The following is a 22,688-nucleotide window of genomic DNA, read 5'->3' on the forward strand; positions in this document are numbered from 1 at the left end:
CACAAAGCCTGTCTGGTCAAAGACTGCACTGCATTTATACAATCCCTAAGCACCTGTTGTGAACATGCAGAATAATGCTCCAAGAAGCACTCCGGATCATCCTCTAATAACCATACCAGGGACTCTTCCTGGTCTGCACTAAATGGCGGCAAAAAGTCATCCCTTCCCTCAGGGGCACCAGACGAAGCCAACTCTGCACAAACCTGAATTAATGGCTGCACCTCAGAGAACTCTGTGCCCTGATCCACTAGAAAATGAGCGATCCGTATGCATTCTAGCAGCTGATCCCTGGTATACTCCTGCAGAGTCTCATAGGCATAATCTCTGTCATCAAAGACTAGCAGACACAAATATACAACATCCTCAGGATGCATCCTTCACAACAATAAGCCAAGATGGCTTCCCTGTGCAGCCACTTCTGGTCAGGACTGGCCTTGGTGTTCTGTTAGGGATCCGGCTGTGACCAGAAATGTGTGGACTGACACAGGGAAGTAGCCGGCTTCAAGAACACAGGCGTAGTCAGGGCTGGAGAGGTGGAATGGTCAGGCAGGCCGTTTGGTACTGTTAAGCCGCCTGGCAGAGTCTCTAGCAGCCCACCGCACGGATGCCCTCAGGGCGCGGGGTCTAAGTCCCAGCCTGCTGTTCACCAGGGCTCCTGATGGTGGGGATGGACTTGGTGCAGACTGGAACCAGGTCGCGACCCCCGAGTGCGTCCGGCAGTGGTAGAGAGTACTGATGGGAGTGCAGGAACGGAATCTAATTTGGAAGAGGCAGACAGATATACTGGTCTGATCCGAGCCGGATGGATGGAAGGTCGGGTACAGTATGCGTGGTCAGACAGGCCGGGTCGGTATTATGCGGGCAGAGAGGTACAAGAGGAGTGAGCTAAGAATGGTCAGGTCACAAGCCAGGTTCAGCAGGGTGCGAGCAAATACAGTACCAGGGATCAGATGGAAGAGTAGTCAGGCAAGCCAGGGGTTAAACAGGAGAAGAGCAGGATCAGTAACAAGCAGAGGTCGGCAACGGCGTCTACAGCAACACAGAAACAGGATACAAGGGCTCATGGGAAACATTTACACCAAGGCACAGATCACAGGCCTGGTCATTCCTTAAATACACCTGCTGTAATCAGCCCCAGGTGTTGGCTGACTGCAGAAGTGAGCTTCTGGCTACTGAGAGCACCCGCTGGTCAGCCCTGGTACTGCAGCCCACACGGCAGGTGAGTCCCACCACCAGTGCTGAGTCCATTCCTGACAGTTGCACTCCTTACAACCTCACAAACACCCCCTTTCCTCTCTCTGATCACAATCTCATCACCTTCACAGTGTCCTCATCTTCAAACACCTATCCCTCCAAGCAGCAAACAATTACCCGTAGAAACCTTCAAAACTTGAACCCTGCTTCTTTCCACTCTGCAACTGACCGCCTCTATGACAGAATCTCTCCCCTGTCCTGACCTGGCCACTGCGGTCTACAACAGTTCACTTTCATCCACATTAGACTCACTTGCTCCTCTAACAACACGAAGCATCAGGCCCCGACCATTACAACCATGGCAGACTGGCGACACCAGAAATCTTAAGAGACATAGTCGTGAGCTGGAGCGACTGTGGCGTAAAACCAAAGCTCACCAAGCTTTCACCCGATATAAATCTGCTTTCTTAACATACAATTCCTCCCATGCTGCCAAACAAGCCTACTTTGTCACTCTCATCAATAGCTCGTCATGCAGTCCTCGTCGTCTCTTCTCCACTTTTAACTCTCTACTTTCTCCACCTACACCCAGTACTCACTCACTGCTTAGGAGATTGCAAATCATTTCAAAAATAAGATTGATGCAATTTGTAGGGGCATCACTACTGCACAGACATCCATTCCACTTAAAACAAAATTGGTGCTGCGCTCCCACACTATATAAATCAATCAAAAATGAGGTTTAAATTACACCCCTAGTGAATCCTCTGTGTGTAATTATCCCAAACTCAATTCTTCATATTATTATACAATCTTATGCAGTGATGTTTGATAAACCATATGAAATAAAATAAAAATGTGCAAAACACATAAAAACACAATACATAAACCCACTTGTGTCCCTAAACAGGTTGAAATCATAAACATGTGTTAAACCACACGATAAAACACTTGGCATAAATGAATGCCCAAAGGTGCAGTGGAAATAGACTGACAAATAGCACTATTGTGCCTATAAAACAAACAATAGGATGGTCAGGATAAATTGACCCTTACTATAAAACAATCTACAAGGATTATAACAAATCCTTCAACATAAATGTGTGACCACCACTCAACAAGTGCCCACATGTACCAAAGTATAAATTGCCGTGCTCTCGTCCCTAAACTTGGGACTATACTGCTATATAAATAGCAGGAAGAAAAAAAAATAAACATTAAAATAAATAAAAATAATAACTCCTATGAGGATCTATGAGCATTTTTTTTTCTCATAACACATGTGAGTGAGCATTTATAGTATTCCTTTATATCAATAAATGAAACAATATCACACAATGGAAGGATTCTTTTTGTTTTATAAACATCGATGAGGAAGCTGAGGTACAAATAGATCATATGAAAACCATCTGGATATCAGGAGAGGTGATACCTGTAAGTTCTGAAGGGGGATACCACCACTGTTTGTGATACCGAATCTGACGTGGAGGATTGAGCGGTTGGCTGTGCTTAATAGCAAAAAAAGCGGTTTGGCCCTGTGTGGTCGCTTCATGAAGGTGAGGGGGCAATCTTACTGGTGAAGGATTACACTTTTTGTTCACCTGTCAGATTTATATTGATCGCTGGAGGTTTCTATATATCCAGCCATATTGAAGATTACACACATGGACGATTTGTTTATTAATAATTGGTGGCACGTGTTTTTGTGGACTTTGTTATAAATTTAAGTTATGTGTTTACATAGAGTGTCACTGGATTTTAATATTAATATTTTAATTATTTTTATTTATTTATTATTTTTTTTTCTTCCTGCTATTTATATAGCAGTATAGTACCAAATTTAGGGACGAGAGCATGGCAATTTATACTTTGGTATATATGGGCATTTGTTGAGTGGTGGTCGCACATTTATGTTGAAGGATTTGTTATAATCCTTGTAGATTGTCTTATAGCCAGGGTCCATTTATCCTGACCGTCCTATTGTTTGTTTTATAGGCACAGTAGTGCCATTTGTCAGTCTATTTCCACTGCACCTTTGGGCATTTATTTATGCCAAGTGTTTTATCACGTGTGGTTTAATACATGTTTGTGATTTCACCCTGTTTAGGGACACAAGTGGGTTTATGTATTGTGTTTTTATGCATTTTGCACATTTTTATTTTATTTCATATGGTTTATCAAACATCACTGCATAAGATTGTATAATAATATGAAGAATTGAGTTTGGGATAATTACACACAGGAGGATTCACTAGGGGTCACTAGGGGTGTATTTGAAACCTCATTTTTTATTTAATTATTTATATAAGTGTGGGAGCGCAGCACCAATTTTGCTATAATTTTGATCCCATTCTATCCAGGTGTATAGCCAGGTGTCAGCGGCAACCCATTCCTAGATTAATAGTGTATTCAGGGTAGCGCAGGTGGTTCTCCATTGATTTTTGTATCCATTCCACTTAGCATACCTTATACTAAACCTCCCTCAACATTTCCTCTTTTGACCTTGCTACTACCGAAGAGATCACTAAGGTTTTCTCAGAAACCCATCTCACTACCTGCCCCCTGGATCCTGTCCCCTCACAACTACTACAGTCACCCTCTTCTTCCATCCTATACTCCCTCACTCACATCATCAATCTCTCCCTCTTTAACGGTGCATTCTCCTCCCCTCTAAAGCATGCACACATCACTCCCATACTTAAAAAGCCCTCCCTGGACCCCAAAAACCTGAACTTAAGACCCATCTCCCTGCTCCCATTTACCTCAAAACTCTTAGAACGTTTAGTCTACAATCGCCTGAGCTCCTACCTCACCGACAACAACCTTCTTGACCCTTTACTGTCTGGCTTTCGCTCACAACACTCCACTGAAACTGCCCTACTAAAACTCACTAATGATCTACTAACTGCTAAAACCAATGGCCACTACTCCGTACTGTTACTTCTTGACCTCTCCGCGGCTTTTGATACTGTTGACCAACCGCTCCTCCTCAAAAAACTCCACTCTCTTGGCCTCTGAGACACTACTCTCTCCTGGTTCTCCTCTTACCTATCGCAGCGCTCCTTCAGTGTTACCTATAACTCTGGCTCCTCCTCTACACTCCCTCTTTCTGTAGGGGTCTCTCAAGGTTCTGTCCCTGGACCCCTACTCTTCTCCATCTACACCTCCTCCCTTGGTCACTTGATAAACTCCCATGGCTTTAAGTACCATCTCTATGCTGATGACACACAAATCTATCTTTCTACTCCTCACCTCACCCATTCAGTCTCCTCTCACATTACTAACCTACTAAGTGACATATCAGCATGGATGTCACTCCACTTCCTCAAACTCAGTCTTTCAAAAACGGAGTTCCTAGTATTCCCTCCAGCCCGTGCCCCCTCCCCTGACTTCTCCATCAAGATCAATAACACAACCAAAAGTTCCTCCCCTCATGTCAGGGTGCTAGGTGTAATCCTAGACTTCCATCTGTCCTTTCAGCCCCAAATTCAATAACTCTCCAAATCTTGTTGACTTCACCTTCAACTGTAAATGGACAGGGGGGCCATTTACATCCAACAGCCCAGAGAGGACAGGGGGCTGTGTCCGTATCTGCTCTGTATAAGCAGAGTAGACACAGACCTGTCATCCGCCTGCTCAGCGGACAGATCCCCCACTCAGCTGGCGGAGTCCGCCAGTGTGAAAGGGGCCTAATCATTCAAAGAGGACACACATGGTTCCAGGTGCGATGGCCTTGTTCTTTATTTATAGCCTTACACATTTTGATGGACTTAGAATGAAAAGATTATAGCAAATGCAATCCCACCCATTTAGAAATCAGCATGAAAAAGGGCATGGACAAAGCCTAAATCTAGTATGTAAATAAATAAGGTGGAACTGTGATTTTCTCAAAACTGGAGAGAACTTTCACAGACAAAACTGGAGGTTCACATTAAACAAAATAACGGTATTGTATGTTACATACCTGTTCATAGTAAAACTCTCTCCTTTCCACCTCATTTTCAGCTTCATTTAATGTTAAGCACCACTGCAATTCAGCAGCTTTAGACAATCTAAGGACTTCTGAGAGATCACGGCCTTCACCAAGCTTTTCTAAAGAAAAGTAGACATTACTGAATCAGAAATGAGAATTTTCAGAGAGTTAAGTGCTCCTTTTCTAACAACCACTTGCACAATCACCATTAACTACTAACTAAAAATTTTAGCTAAATTGATTTTTCACAAAATGATTGATTTCTCCTTTGCTGAAATGAGTTTCTAATTTCACTATGCAGGCAGCTTATCTGGAATATCCTTTGGGGGGGAGGGCTTCTAATGTTGCTGTGTAAGCCCCTCACAGTTCACCAAGCCACCTTTAGCAAGGAAACAACATACCTAGGAATTTTAAGAAATCAGTGAGCCTGAGATTGTGGTGCCAATAGTGGTGTACCACAAAATGTAGGGCCTAATAGAATCTTTTACATGTGCTATGGAAAATGTTTTAATAGTGAGTACAATGTTATAAATAAGCTGGAAACAAACGGGCAATCATTACAGTATGTGGGCAATTGTTACAAGATGAGGAAACAATACTCCTTGCTATAATAAATAACATTCTATAAGCCACTAAATTTCTATTGCAAACTAAAATCCAATGTATCACCATTTTTTAAAATACATTCTTGGCACAAGAACAAGCCCATGAAAACAGCTTCTCCAACCCTCCAGTAGCCATTTAAAGACCACTGCATTCCTAAAAATCACCTGGTTATCCTCATTGACCTTCAATGAGTTTCTTTGAAATAGTATAATTTCAATGAAGTGAAACTCTCACCCTATCTTTTTAAATTTGTGAATTCCCATAACATTTCTGTAAGAATACATAAACAAAAATAGGGTGTGATATGGTGTGTTTAAAAGAAAAAACAAAAACTTTCACAATTTTAGGGCCCTTTAACATAGGTAGCATCGGTTCCATTCAGAAGGGGATCTGTGAACAGATCTTTTGCTGAGTCTGAGCAAGAGGATGGAGATCACTTTTGTGATATCCATTTAGGGTTTCCTTCCTTCCCCAGAGAGTACTTTTACTATCAAAGATATTCTTGTAACATTTGTTCAGGTTTTTGGTTTTTTTAAGGTTTCTCCTTCACTTTAACAGGCCCATGTTAGGTCAATGGACATTTGGATGCAAAAGGATGTGCATCCATTTACATAATTTTACCTTCAAAAAATCACGTTTAGATCCAAAAGCTAAAAAGGATGCAAACTTTTCCCTCATGTTACAACCAAAAACTTAAAAATTTATTTTATTGAGATTTTATGTAATAGACCAACACAAAGTAGCACATAATTGTGAAGTGGAAGGAAAATCATAAATTGTTTTCAAAATCTTTTACAAATAAATATGTGAAAAGTGTGGCGTGCATTTGTATTCAGCCCCCCCGAGTCAATACTTTGTAGAAACACCTTTCGCTTGCCATTTACTAATTAGGTGACTTCTGAAGACAATTGTTTCCATTACGTTTAGGTCAGGGGTATCAGAGTAAAGAGGTCTGAATACAAATGCACGTGACACTTTTCAGCTGTTTGTAAAAAATTTTTAAAACCATTTATCATTTCCCTTCCACTTCACAATTATGTGCCACTTTGTGTTGGTCTACCACTTAAAATCCCAATAAAATACATTTACATTTTTGGTTGTAACATGACAAAATGTGGAAAATTTCAAGAGGTATGAATACTTTTTCAAGGCACTGTAACTGAATGTAAATGGTTTACAGTTACCTACACAATGGCTTATATTGAGTTTATGTTCAGATCCACTCAAATAACTGACAGACAAACCTGAACAGACTGGCTGTGTGAAAGGGCCCTTTGCCATGTATACAATGATGAAATGTATTTTACAAAATATACGGCACAGTGCATAGCGTTGAATATTACAGTGCACAAAGTGGAGTAATGTGGTGTATAGCGTTGAGTATATGGATGAATAGCAGTGCAAAGAGTGGAGTATAGAAGATTCTTCACAGTGTGTAAAATGAAGCAGTGTGCACTACATAATTTACAGCACATTGTAGAGAAAGGAGTAGTGTATGCTATGTGTGCAAGGTGCAGAGTGTGCAATATAGTGTGCACATCAATACCTCAATATAAAGTACACAAAGTGAAGCTGCATGGAGTATAAAACAAACCGTTCAGTATGCAGAATGGATCTACACTCCCCTCTGAAACCACCAACTGTGGAAGGGAGTTCCACATCCTTACTGTTCTAAAAGTAAAGAACCCCTTATTCAGTTTAATGTCGAACTGCTTCTCGTCCAACTTCATTGTGTGGCTACGTGTCTTCTTTAGTGACCCAAGATTAAATAGTTTTCTCCAAATGTTGGAGTCACCATTCAAAGATTTGTATATTGTGGTTATATCCCTGTCTTAAGCACCACTTCTCCAGGGAGAATACGTTTAATGTTTGATGTCGTTCCTCATGACTAAGGTCCACCAGCCCCCTTTTTAGCTTTGTTGCCCTTCTATGGAGTCTATCCAGTTCCAGCACATCCCTCCTGAGGATTGGTGACCAAAACTAGACCTCATATTAAAGATGTGGCCAAACCGGAGTTTTATAAAGTGGTAGAATTATTGTTTTATCTCTTGAGTAAATATCCATTTTAATGCATGATAATATTCTGCTAGCCTTGCTTGCTGCAGCTTGACAGCCGTTCCCCTGATGAAGTCAGTGTGACAAAACATGTTGAGTAGAGCCTTGAGTGAGCTTGGGGAGAGTGGAACTGACAGCAGGCTGCTGGATTTGATCCATTAATTAAGACACCCCGTGTTTTCTCTCAGTGCAGTTGCATTACTTCACAGAGCCTTAACATGTGGTTTACATTCTCCTGTGAGTGTGATTTTATTGTTTTTTTCTGTTTCAATATTTTTATTAAGAAAGTTTTGTTTTAGGAACACAACAAGCTCAATATACGCCCACGCAGGGGCCGAGCATAACAATAACACAGAAACAGATACATCCTGCTGACTTGTATTACCCAAATAACAAAATGTCCAATGACAGCAAAGGAGGATGGCAAAAAGCCAAACCAAATATTATCAGTAGTAGTCCAACATAATACCATAAAGAGAAGAGGAAAGGAAAAAGTAAAAATGACAAAAAAAAAAATCATAAAGAAAACAGAGGAAAGGGAGACTAGGAGAATCACGGATCCACGGCTAGCACAGGCAGCAACTACAAGAGGCCATGACTAGTAGTGGGTAGGGATGACAAGGAATATCGTATCCAAGGTTCTCAAACCTTAAGGAATCTCGAATGAGAATCATGAAGAATGCTAGACATCTGTTCATTGATCAACATATTCATCCGGGCCTTCACCCCTTGAAAAACAACCGAAGGGGTTCTCCAAGCATGCACGTTTGGCCGCAATAATTAGGGTAGGATGCCAATTTCTGCTGAAATCTAGACAGACCCAAAATTGGGCAGTGCAGAAGGGGCACCCTTGCATCCCTACGGACCGTAATGTGAAATAGCGTTTGTAGCAAACCAAAAACCCTAGACCAGAAGCCTGTCAATCGCGGGCACGACCACCAAATGTGTAAGACGTCCCCACGTAGCCACAGTTCCGGAAACATCTATCTCCGCCAGTCGGATTAAAGTGAGAAATCCGAGCCGGGACCCAGTACCACCGCAGGAGAACTTTGTAGGCTGCCTCAAGAGTGACTGTATTGAAAGAACATTTCACCACCAATCCCCAGGCCTTACGCAAATCCTCCTCTGCAATCAAGCCACCCAGATCTCGCTCCTATTGAGAGACATAAGACAGGGGTGGTGAGGAGGGCGTACTGTTATGGGAGGCATAAATTACAGAAATGAGACCAGGGGACCCTGGGGAGTGCTGCCAAATATGTTCAAAGGATGTTTTGCAGTAAGGGTATGTAGAAGTACGATGGAGGGATAGGACCCAGTGGCGCAATTGCAAATACCTATAATATTCCCATAGCGGGACCCCCCTTGATTCTCGAAGAGACTCCCAGGAAGGAAATGTACGAGCGTTCAGAAAATCACGTACAATAACAAAGCCATGGGAGGTCCACCAAGAGAAAGAAGGGGGATGTTCTAGGCCTGGCGGAAATAAAGGATTATGCGTGATCGGCAAAAGAAGTAGAAATGATGAAATCAAATTACCCGAATATTTTACAGAATCCCAGGTTCGTAAACTGTGAAGCATGATTGGGCTCAAGTCCGGAGGGAGTAACTTAGGCGAAAGCCAAAGCAGTGCGGTTAAGGAAAGCGGAGCACAGTTGGGTGATTCCAAGAGTACCCATAAAGGGATATCTTTCGTGGCATGAAGCATAGACAACTGGGAAATCTGAGCCGCCAAGTAATACCTAGAAACCTGTGGAACTCCTAAACCTCCCTGTAATCTGTGAGTATATAGAGTAGCTCTAGGCACTCTGGGACTTTTATGAGCCCAAATAAAACTGAGAATCCGGCTTTGCAGTACACGAAGAAAAAACGCAGGGACCTGAATAGTCTCTTCAATACAGGGCACTTTTACCCCCTTCCTGCCCAGGCCATTTTTCAGGTTTCAGTGCTCTCACACTTTGAATGACAATTGCGCGGTCATACAACATTGTACCCAAACTAAAAGTTTATCATTTTCTTCACACAACTAGAGCTTTCTTTTGGTGGTATTTAATCACCGCTGGGGTTTTTATTTTTTGCTAAATTAACAAAAAAAGACCAAAAAATCTTGAAAAAAAACACTTTTTTTTTGTTTCTGTTATAAAAGTTTGCAAATAAATAATTGTTCTTCAAAAATTTAGGCCAAGATGTATTCTGCTACATGTTTTTGGTGAAAATAACCCAAATTAGGATGTATTTTTTAGTTTGTAGGAAAGTTATAGAGTTCACAAACTATGGAATATATCTGAATATTGATCAATCCTGAAGTACCGACAGCCAATCTAATTTCTTGAGGTCCAAGAATGTCAGAACAGTACAGATATACTCCAAATGACCCCTTTTTGCAAAGTAAACAGTCCGAAGTACTGCATAAGAGGCATGGCAAGTTTTTTGAAGTTGTATTTTTTTTGTCAGAATTTTTCGGAAAATGAAAAAAATTTTCACTTTTTTTTTTTTACATACTGTCACCAGTTCAGTACAGCGTCATCATATAACTGGCATGGCAGTGATAAGGGACACTGACTGGTGACAGTATGAAAAAAAAAATATATAATTTTTTTTATTATTTTTAATTTTTATTACTTTTTTTCTTTTTTTTAGATTTTTTTTAATATTTCACTATGACCGAATTAGTACAATGTTACCATCAGTATTTTTTTTAACCACCTCCCGCCCGCCATATAGTAATTTGATGGGTGCAAGGTGGCTCTCTCGTTCTGGGAGGACGTCATATGACATCCTCCCATTCTCACTGCGCATGCGCGGCTCAGGGAGCGCGCAGCGATCGGTGGTGCGTTGTGTCTCTCGGACACAGCGGATCACCGATCATGGAAAGAGCAGAAGATGTCGGCTCAGTCATGTGATCAGCTGTGTCCAATCACAGCTGATCACATGTAAACAGGTAAATGCCGGTTATCGGCATTTCTCTCCTCTCGAGCTGTCACGCTGACAGCTCGAGAGGAGAGCCGGTAATCGGCTTTCCGCGGAGGGGACATGTACATTGATCATCAGGGCGCTGATGATCAGTGTGCCCTGATGATCAGTGTAGCCCCAGCAGTGCCACCTGTCAGTGTCCATCAGTCAGTGCTCATCAGTGCCACATATCAGTGCCTACCAGTGCACATCAATGCCACATATCAGTGCCCATCTGAACTGCCTTTCAGTGTCACCCATCAATGCCAGTAAGGGCCACCTATCAATGCCAATCAGTGCCACCTATCAGTGCCACCTATCAGTGCCAGTCAGTGCTGCCTATCAGTGCGCATCATTGCCGCCTAACAGTGCCAGTCAGTGCCATGTATCAGTGCCAGTTAGTGCCGCCTAACGGTGCTGCCTATCAGTGCCATGTATCAGTGCTGCCTTTTAGTGCCCGTCAGTGATCCCTATACAAATATAAAATGCAGCGCTGTGCGATATTGCTCTGGTACAGGTGACAGTAATATAGACATAAAACCAAACATGGAATATGGAATATATATCATAAATGGATAAAATGCAGTCCTGTAATGGTGCTCGCTGTTCTCCAGTGCAAATGATAGCAATGCGCACTAACCAGAAGCGTATTGGTAATACGCATGTATATAAATAATCCTGAAGAATCCCCTCTCTTTCTGGTCAGAAACTGGATAGGAGCTGGAAGATGTAGAGATGAAGCGCCCTCGTGTGGAAAAGATGAAGTCCCACAGGCCAGAGATATCCTTGCAGAGATGTGTGGAGTGGATAATCCCTCTTCTCTGGAACTGGTGCAAGGGTCACTCTAAGGCTGCAAAAATTAGAAGCTCCTCACAGGAGACATAGGGAAGAACTCATAGTGTAGTATTTTAAATCTGCTTTATTATTCAAAAAAGTGTTGGTAAGTATCACAGTAGTCCAGATACAAGTGAGTGACTGACCCTTCCAAAATCAAAGATGATGTCAACGACGTCCTGGGCTCCACTGACGCGTTTCGTGCGCATGCACTTCTTCTGAGGTAGAGCAGAGGAATGCCATGACCGTAGCGCCGTCTTTTTATATAGTGAATGGCGCATGCGCACTTCATCGACGCCATCTTGCCGGAGTCGGGACGGCCGCGATAGTTAAGTGCGCATGCACGGCACCATTTTACCATGGGCATAATACAATCAAAGTAAAAGCGCCGAGAGATGTGACAAATCTCGGGTTGTATATGGGGGTGCCGATGGTGCTGAGTAATGCACAATATTTGTGATAATTCCATAGATACTCAAGTAAAATTACCGAGTAAAAATGGCATATAATGTGTTATATAGTGATTCATATTTATAAAAAGAGGGGAATGCAATCATGATTTTGTAAAAAATAGATGCTCGAATGAACATATATATACGACAAATATGTTAAAAGAGTGAGTATTGGAATACATGTAATAAATATCTTTAATTATACTGTATTGGGCACCAAATAAAATGAAAGAATTAAAACACGGATAAGAACCACCTAAATGATTAGGAGTTAATATGTATATAAAATTATAAAAAAAGTTTTATTTTATATATGTATAAAACCTATACATATATGATAAAAAGGACCTCATGGTAAAAGGGCGTAATAAGGTGACATACATATGATATATATCTCTCCAGCAACAATAATGTGATAAGTGGATAAACGGCACGGATATATATATAAAATTAGAATAAACGCACATAAAAATAATAAAAAAATTGTCCTAATTCATGTATATATAGTATGTCTGTAATAAATGCGTATAAACTACATGATGTGATTCATGTGTATATTGAATATATGATATATCCATAATAAATACAAATGAACTGCGTGATGTGATTGAGAACAAGTACCGATCATCACAGTAAATAACTGAAATCTCAAGTGTGTATGGAATATACTAAGAATGGGTTTCAACTATTGTCAATGAAGCAGTTGACGTCAAGTTCAATGTTGAGTCCAGCTGGGTAAAGAGTGTCCAATTCATAAATGAATCTTGTTTCTATTTGTGAGACAGCCCTGGTTTTGTAAGTTCCCCTCCAATGTGGGGTGACAATATCTATGCCGACAAATTTCAAACTGGTGGGATCTTTATTGTGGCATCTCCTGTAATGGAGGGACAAGGAATGTTCCATGTACCCTCTCCTAATGTTGTTAATGTGTTCCCGGAGATGGTCTGTCAGGAGCCATCGCGACGCATGGGTCTACACATGAGTAGGTGTCTACCGAGACGTATAGGTGGCAGGGCACTAGGATCCAGGCGCACCTGTCGTCTGGACAGTACTAGGCAGGCACTGGGACCCAGGCTACGCCTGTCAGGTGCAGGGCGGGCTATTTAAAATAGCCCTGCACAGACACTTGTTGCCGAATGGTCTTTGTATCCTGTTACCTGTGTGTGAGTACTTCTGATCTGGATTGTTTTGACCTTGTTGCCTTCTCCCGTCCTGACCCCTTGGCTTGCCTGACTCTACTCCTGGATGTTCCCGTTTAGATCTGACCTCCTGGTATTGACCCTGCGTGTGACCCGACTATCCTTTGCCTACCGTTTTGTACCTTACCGATCCGCTAGTTACCGACCCGGCCTGCATGACTCTGATTTAGCTCATCCATCCACCCACCCCGCAGGGATCACTAGGCTCCCTTACATCAGACTCCTAGCTCTCTGGAGCCCCTGTCAGACTCCTCTACCCCTGTTGGAGATACCTGGTAGTTGCGACCTGGTAGCGGAGCGCTCCAAGTCCATCCCCACCATCAGGGACCCTGGTGAACAAGTGCTCTGGTGCTTAGACGCCGCACTCGGGGAGGCTCTACCGGGGGACTGATAGAGGTGCTGTCAGGCGGTCTGTTACAGTACCATTCGGCCATGACCGAGTCTGGAGGGTCGTCTTCTCCATGGGATGAGATGTGCCGACATTTGTCCGTACTGACCCAGGCAGTAACTAACCTGCAGGACAAGTGTAGTCGGTTAGAAAATCGATTTGACACCCTAACGGTATCTGGAGTGTCCCCTCAGAGTCAGGCCTCAGCTATTGACACTAGGGCGGTTTCTGAATCTCCCAGTGGGGCTGCGGCTGCAGCTCCACCAGCCGGACCCCACGTTCCCATGCCTGAACGTTTTCAGGGAGATCGAGCACATTTTAGAACGTTCAAAAAACGCATGCTACTTGTATTTTGAACTGCAACCACGTGCGTTTACCACAGAGTCGGTCAAGGTGGGATTTGTAATTTCTCTAATACAGGACGAGCCCCAGGACTGGGCCCTTAGACTAAGGGAAACGCAGGACCCTCAGTTACAGACCTTAGACGCATTTTTTAAGGCCATGTCAGTTCTGTACGATGACCCCCAGCGGTCGGTTTCGGCTGAAACCACCCTTTATGCCCTACGACAGGGTCATCGAGCTGCGGAGGAATACGCCTCCGAGTTCAGGCGATGTATGGGGGACACACACTGGAATGACGCCGCCCTACGTCACCAATTTAGGGTCGGACTCTCGGAGGGCCTAAAAGATGAGTTAGCCCGGGTTGGCCTCCGGGTCTCTAAAGGAGTTGATCGACCTGGCGATTCAGATTGATCGCAGGTTAAGGGAACGCCGGTCTGAGAGGACAGGTCAAGGCCAGGGTCAAGGAGCTACCTGGATACCCCCCAAAGGCACAGGTCATTCCGTCCCTGCTACTGTTCCACCAGTTGTCTCCACTGATGTGCCAGAACCGATGCAGCTGGGTTTGGCGCAGCAGACCCTTACACCAGAAGAACGCCAGAGACGGCGGGCCAAGAACCTGTGTTTCTATTGCGGGGAAGCTGGACATGCAGTGCGAAACTGTCAAGTGAAGACATGTAAGTCTCGATCTTCGGTTCCTGTTTCTTTGAGTAATATAAGTCAGTCCAATTACTTAGCAGTACCCCTTTTGTTTCAGCTGCCATAGAAAACCGTGGTAACCACTGCAATCATTGATTCGGGGGCCTGCAGTTGCTTCCAGGACCTTGACTTTGCCTGCCAGCAGGAGATACCATTACAGGCCAGGAAATGGGGGCTCAATTTGTTCTTGGCTGATGGTTCCCAAATAAAATCAGGTTTAGTGGACCAAGAGACCCCTCCCATACTCACCACCATAATGGGCTCCCATCGGGAATTACTACACTTTGACGCCATTGCATCACCCCTTTTTCCAGTGATCCTGGGGCTTCCGTGGCTGCAGGCCCACAACCCCCAGATCGACTAGAAAACCGGGTCCCTTAGTTTTTCTTCAGATTATTGTCAGAAAAACTGCCCCCCAGATCCTCTTATGTGCAGAAGAGGACGCTAACCTAAGACAGATTGTACCAACCGTATATCATGAATATTTAGACGTGTTCAGTAGACGAGGGGCTGATACACTACCACCACATCGACCATATGATTGTCTCATTGACTTATTGCCAGGTTCTGAGATTCCTTTTGGCCGTATCTTCCCGCTATCGGAAAAGGAATTAGGGGTACTGAAGGACTATATTGAGGAGAACCTCCAGAAAAAGTTTATTCACCCTTCCACATCTCCGGCAGGGGCGGGTATCTTCTTTGTGGAGAAGAAAGATAAAACCTTGAGACCCTGTATTGACTATAGGGAATTAAATCGGGTGACCATCAAGAACCGCTACCCTCTACCTTTGGTCCCAGAGTTATTCCAGAGTCTGGGGACAGCGGTCTGCTTTACGAAGCTGGATCTGCGTGGGGCATACAATCTGGTCCGCATCCGGGAGGGGGATGAGTGGAAAACAGTTTTCCGTACTCGATTTGGGCACTTCGAGTACCTGGTCATGCCGTTTGGACTTTGCAATGCCCCAGCCACGTTCCCACACTTCATAAATGACGTGTTGCGTGATTTCTTGGACATTTTCGTTATCGTCTACCTAGACGATATTCTGATCTTTTCTCCATCTCTAGATGTCCACAGAAACCACGTAATCAAGGTTCTGGAACGGCTGCGCCTGCACGGCCTATATGCCAAGGCCGAAAAATGCAGCTTTGAGCAGCAAAGCATTGCATTTTTAGGAATTATTATCTCCACTGCGGGGATCGCAATGGATCCCCAAAAGATCTCGGCAATTCTTGATTGGCCAATTCCAGCCGATAAGAAAGGCGTCCAAAGGTTCATTGGATTTGCCAATTTTTACAGTAAATTCATCAGGAATTTTTCAGGTCTGGTTTCCCCCATAACGCAGTTAACCAAGTCAGGAAATCGCTTCAAGTGGACACCAGGAGCTCAAGAAGCATTTGAGACTCTGAAGCGACTGTTCACCACCGCTCCCATTTTGGGCCACCCGGATACGGCTCTGCCATTTGTGCTAGAGGTAGACGCATCCGAAAACGCGGTTGGATCCATCCTCTCCCAAAGAAAGGGTCCCAAGGAACTTCTACACCCAGTGGCGTTCTTTTCCAAAAAACTAACCCCGGCAGAATGCAATTATGACATCGGGGACCGGGAACTATTGGCCATCAAGACGGCATTGGCAGAATGGAGATATTTACTGGAAGGAGCTGCTCACCCAATCCTGATCTTCACAGACGACAAGAACCTTGAGTACTTGAAAACAGCTAAACGCCTAAGACCAAGCCAAGCCAGGTGGGCCCTGTTTTTCTCGCGGTTCACCTTTCACATTACATATAGGCCCGGTTCAAAGAATACAAAGCCTGACACCCTGTCTCGCATGTTTGAGGACCCTGAGGAGGAACTCAAACCGGATACCATCCTGTCTGCTGGAAATTTTTGGGCTCCGCAAACGGAACTAAGGGCTAGGTTGCAGGACGTATATTTGAAACTTGTTCCACAATGCCAGACATGCCACTCTCCTGCCAGGAAGGGTTAATATGGAAAGAAGGACTGATTATGGTTCCAAAGGAGGTGCAGACACAGGTGTTAGGGCACTGCCATGATCACCCCATGGCAGGGCACTTCGGAACGGCAAAGACTCTAGAGTTACTCAAACGCACCTTTTGGTGGCCTAAGATGAACCAGGATTGCAAAAGATACGTGGAATCTTGCGAGATCTGCCAGAGGTATAAACCGACCAGAAACAATGCCTGGGGGCTGCTACGCCCACTACCCATTCCTACACGATGCTGGCAAAAAATCGCCATGGATTTTATAGTGGAGTTACCCCCATCCCAGGGTCATACGGCAATTTTTGTTATCGTGGACAGATTGTCAAAAATGGCCCACTTCATACCGCTAAGGGGACCCCTTCAGCAGAAGAAACAGCCAGGATCTTCATCAAAGAAGTAGTTAGACTACATGGGGTTCCTGAAGATGTGGTATCCGACCGTGGGGTGCAATTCACCTCAAGATTCTGGAGAGCCTTGTGCAAAGCTCTGGACATTAAGCTTTTGCTTTCCTCCGCCTTCCATCCTCAGACGAATGGGCAGACAGAGAGAACCAATCAGACGCTGGAACAATACCTGAGGTGTTATACATCTTTTGTACAGGACGACTGGCTGACACTCTTACCCATGGCGGAATTCGCATTCAATAACGCAAATCACTTGGCTACAGGGCAGTCTCCGTTTTTTTCAAATTACGGGTTCCATCCCACGTTCATGCCTGACCTGTTGGCAGAAAGTACGGTGCCAGCCACTCAAAGCATGTTGGAGTTCTTCTCGGACAACAACAAACGGCTACAAGAAGCTATGACGAAAGCCCAGAAAGACAACAAGGAAGCATTCGATAAGAAATGAAGGGGAGACTTAATTTTGCAGCCCGGAGACAAGGTCTGGTTGGCAACAACTAACCTGAAACTACAGTGTCCATCCAAGAAATTAGGACCAAAATTCTTAGGTCCCTTCCTGGTGAAACGCATGATTAACGAGGTTGCTTATGAGCTGATCCTTCCTGAAACCTTTAAGATCCATCCTGTGTTTCACGTCTCCTTGTTGAAACCAGTAGCCACAGACCCATTTCCAGATCGAGAAGCCAGACCCCCAGAGGCTATTACAGTAGGGGATCAGGAAGAGTTTGAGGTGGAAGCAATCCTGTCGTAGAAGGGGGGGCCAGACCCAAGTCCTGATTAAGTGGAAAGGTTATGGTCCTGAGGAAAATTCTTGGGAACCTGTTCAAAATGTTCATGCTCCTAGACTTATGCGGGAATTCATGCGTGGTCACCCGCAGTGGAGAGATCAATTGGGCACCCGGAGGGTACCCATAGCAATGTCAGGAACCATCGCGACGCATGGGTCTACACATGCGTAGGTGTCTGCCGAGATGTATAGGTGGCAGGGCACTAGGACCCAGGCGCACCCGTCATCTGGACAGTACTAGGCAGGCACTGGGACCCAGGCTACGCCTGTCAGGTGCAGGGCGGGCTATTTAAACTAGCCCTGCACAGACACTTGTTGCCGAATGGTCTTTGTATCCTGTCACCTGTGTGTGAGTACTTCTGATCTGGATTGTTTTGACCTTGTTGCCTTCTCCCGTCCTGACCCCTTGGCTTGCCTGACTCTACTCCTGGATGTTCCCGTTTAGATCTGACCTCCTGGTATTGACCCTGCGTGTGACCCGACTATCCTTTGCCTACCGTTTTGTACCTTACCGATCCGCTAGTTACCGACCCGGCCTGCATGACTCTGATTTAGCTCATCCATCCACCCACCCCGCAGGGATCACTAGGCTCCCTTACATCAGACTCCTAGCTCTCTGGAGCCCCTGTCAGACTCCTCTACCCCTGTTGGAGATACCTGGTAGTTGCGACCTGGTACCGGAGTGCTCCAAGTCCATCCCCACCATCAGGGGCCCTGGTGAACAAGTGCTCCGATGCTTAGACTCCGCACTCTGGGGAGGCTCTACCGGGGGACTGATAGAGGTGCTGTCAGGCGGTCCGTTACACGGTCCCTAAGCCTCCTGGTCGTTCTCCCCACATATTGTTTTGAGCAGGGGCACTCCAGTAAATATACCACATATCTGCTATTACAACAGATAAATTTGTCAATGTTATATGATCTGTTAGTTTGGTTAGAAATAAAGTTATCAATCTTCCTCTTTCTCCTCCCATTACACTTACAGGAAATACATTTATTACAAGGGTAAAAACCGGTGTAATTAAAAAGAGTGGGGGATGGAGTGGGTATCGTGACAACATTGGGAGCTATTTTGTCCCTTAAGGTGGTGGATTTCCAGAAAATGACCTAAGGTTTTTCAGGGAGTATTTTTGCCAAAGTGGAGTCTGCTTTAAGGATCGCCCAATTCTTATTTATTATGTGTCTGATTGATCTGTGTTGGACTGAGAAGGTAGTAATAAAGGGACAAACCAAGTCCTTAGATGGCCTGGTTTGAGTCCCCAATAGGTCATCCCTGTTCATATTTGCTACGGACTCTAAAGCATTAGTCAGGGTCTCAGTATTGTAGCCCTTTTCAAGAAACCTCTCTTTCAGTATGTTTGCTTGTGTGTGGTAAGTCTTAATTTCTGTGCAGTTCCTTCTTAGCCTAAGGAATTGCCCCTTTGGGATGCCTGAAAGCCAACTGGGGTGGTGGCAACTCCCTAGGGGGATGAAGCCATTGCGATCCGTAACTTTAAAAAAAGATTTAGTGACAATGCGTCCATTCAGGTTTGATAAAGTGAGATCTGAAAAATCAATGTCAGTAGTACTGTAGTTAAAAGATAGTTTAATATTACTAGTATTATTATTAAGGGTCTTAAAAATATGTAAAAGTGACTGTTCGGTGCCGTTCCAGAACAAGAGGACGTCATCTATGTATCGTTTGTAAAACGTTAATTCAGGCCATTCCATGGCATAGATGTTGTCCTCTTCCCAGTACGACATAAAAAGATTTCCTAGGCTGGGGGCAAATTTAGCCCCCATGGCAACACCTCTGACCTGCAAATTGTAAGTATTGGTTTGTCCCTTTATTACTACCTTCTCAGTCCAACACAGATCAATCAGACACATAATAAATAAGAATTGGGCGATCCTTCCAGTTCCAGAGAAGGGGGATTATCCACTCCACACATATGTCAGGGCAGGAGCCGAGGAACGGACAGGCAGGCCTAACAATGTAACGCACTGGCTGACGAAAACCACCACCCACAGACCGAAGTCCCTCAGGGCGCGGAGTCTAAGTCCCAGGCTGCCCTTCACCAGGGCCCCTGATGGTGGGGATGGACTTGACGCAGCCAGAAACCAGGTCGCGGCCCCCGAGACACCTCAGCTGCGGTAATGGCCGCCGCCAATGGCATGTAGCTGGTGGAAGAAACAAAAGAGTAGTCAGACAAGCCGGGATCAACAACAACAGGACAAAACAGTACAGGACAGCAGACGAGAATCACAGGTCACAAGCCGGGTTCAGCAACAGAGGGTCAGATCAAAGGAGAATACAAAGAATAGTCAAGTCACAAGCCGAATCAGAATACCAGGAGAGTCACAAGAGTCAGAACAGAGTAATAGTAATACAAAGACACAAGTGCAAAGAGCATGTGCGGGCCACAGGCTTATATGTCATCAGCCACGCCCCTCTGGGGGGTGGACCTCAGAGACCTGAAGGCATAAAAAGGATTCCCATCATGCACAGCAGAATCCAAGATGGACACCAAGCACATGGAGTAACATAACCTCAGGGAAAAGGTAGGACCTTGACAACATCTCTGCAAGGATATCTCTGGCCTGTGGGACTTCATCTTTTCCACACGAGGGCGCTTCATCTCTACATCTTCCAGCTCCTATCCAGTTTCTGACCAGAAAGAGAGGGGATTCTTCAGGATTATTTATATACATGGGTATTACCAATACGCTTCTGGTTAGTGCGCATTGCTATCATTTGCACTGGAGAACAGCGAGCACCATTACAGGACTGCATTTTATCCATTTATGATATATATTCCATATTCCATGTTTGGTTTTAGGTCTATATTACTGTAACCTATACCAGAGCAATATCGCACAGCGCTGCATTTTATATTTGTATATCTATTTTGGGACTTTTTATGTGTTTTCCTTGAATGTTCAGCTGCTGACACTTTGGCCACTGTAGCCTATTTACATACATCAGTGATGCCTGTCAATGCCCATCAGTGCCACCTACCAGTGCCTCATCAGTGCCACCTATCAGTGTCCATCAGTGCAGCCTATCAGTGCCCATCACTGCAGCCTCATTAGCGCACATCAGTAAAGGAGAAAAATCACTTATTTACAAAATTTTATAACAAAAACTAAGAAAAAACATTTTTTTTTCAAAATTTTCAGTGGTTTTTGGTTAGTTTAAGAAAAAATTAAAATCCCAGAGGTGATTAAATATCACTAAAATAAAGCTCTATCTGTCACAAAAAAATTATAAAAATTTCATATAGGTACAGTGTTGCATGACCGCGCATATGTCAAAGTGCGACAGCGCTGAAAGCTGGAAATTGGCCTGGGCAGGAAGGGGGTATTAATGCCATGTAGGCTAGTGGTTAAACACAATTTGCTTATAACAAAGAATTACTTTTACCTGAATGACATCGATTAATTCAGGGGTTTTTTTGTGCTTAGCTGTGATTTGGCCACGGCTAATCACATGACACAGCTGGGCTGTGATTGGCCCAGCTTGTGCATGTGATCGCTGTGACCATTCACAGTTAGACACACTAGTATACAATGGATGGCATGAATGAAGCCATCCATTGTATACAACTGTCATGTGACCTGCTGTGATTGGTCACAGCAGCTCACATGGTACCAGCAACGGGGCCGGTACTTAGATCTGTCATCGGCCGTGTCCGAGGTACACGGCCGGCGACAGATCTTGCGGCTGCACAACTCTGCAGGCGCGCAAACTGCGCATGCCTGAAAGGACGCCATATGGCGTCCACCCGGAAAGGTGAGGGCTTTTGCTGGCTGCCATTCGGCCGGGAGGGAAATGGATAGGAAGAGTGCGGAAAAAGTACAGGATCTTCAGCAAGATAGTCATCTTCACAGCATGTATCCGTCCAATCCAAGATAAAGAAGGAAACTGCCAAGAATGAAGCAGGGAAGTAAAAGAGCGCAATAAGGGGTAATAATTAGCCGAAAATAAAGTAGAGTAGGAGGAAGCGAGTGTTACGCCAAGATAAGCCAGAGAATGGGATGCCCAATGATAGGGAAATTGTGTCTGAAACAGTTCAACCAGGTCGGCAGGGAGTGTAATATTCAATGCCGTGGTTTTAGACAAATTGATGCTGAGGCCAGATATAGTCGAAAAAAGGTCCAATATGACCTGGAGATTAGAGAGAGTGATGAGAGGATTGGTCAAAACCAAAAGGGCATTATCCGCATAAAAGTTGGCCTTATATTGACGGCATAGGGGCACCAGAAATAAATGGATGATTTTGAATGGCTGCAGCTAAAGGTTCAAGAGCGAGAACAAAAAGAGCAGGTGATAATGGGCATCCCTTTCTCATGACCCTGAAAATAGGGAAGGATGAGGAAAAAAAACCTGCATATTTAAGAGAGGCCAAGGGAGACTAATATAAATCTGAGATCCATGCCAGAAATGCGTCACCAAACCCCCATCTACACCCAGTTCCAAATTATTATGCAAATTATATTTTTCTCATTTACTTAAATAACAGTCAGCATAATTCTCATGTTATCAACTATTAAGAGTACAATTCAAATTTTATTGAACAAACCTCTTAACAGTATTTTTTTTAAACATAAAAAACTTACAATGCACTGTTCCAAATTATTACACAAAGTAAGTTTTAAAACACTTTATAGGTTGTAAAGAACTGAAAATTGGCATTAGTTGTGTTTGCAGCATATTTACTGAAATCAAAAGCTATTTCAAGCAAACTTTTAACAACGTTTTAACTTTTTAAACATTTTAACAGGTCACGTTACATTTTAACATAGGACCCCTTTTTTGATAGCAGCTTCAC

General features: G+C 44.1%; 1 protein-coding gene across 1 annotated transcript in view; it reads right to left on the reverse strand.

Annotated features, from left to right (window-relative positions):
- The window catches only part of ZFYVE26 (zinc finger FYVE-type containing 26), a gene marked incomplete at its 5' end in the record, with an annotated part of 362,313 nt that overhangs the window by 205,694 nt on the left and 133,931 nt on the right, over positions 1-22,688 (reverse strand). Inside the window, one exon of the mRNA XM_089681435.1 lies at positions 5,159-5,286. Within this exon, the coding sequence (XP_089537561.1) occupies positions 5,159-5,286 (128 nt within the window). The remainder of the gene's footprint in view (positions 1-5,158; positions 5,287-22,688) is intronic.

Source organism: Staurois parvus, unplaced genomic scaffold, assembly GCF_062004578.1.
Source record: "Staurois parvus isolate SC_StPar_1 unplaced genomic scaffold, SC_StPar_1.0 ptg000267l, whole genome shotgun sequence".
Lineage (NCBI taxonomy): Eukaryota > Metazoa > Chordata > Amphibia > Anura > Ranidae > Staurois > Staurois parvus.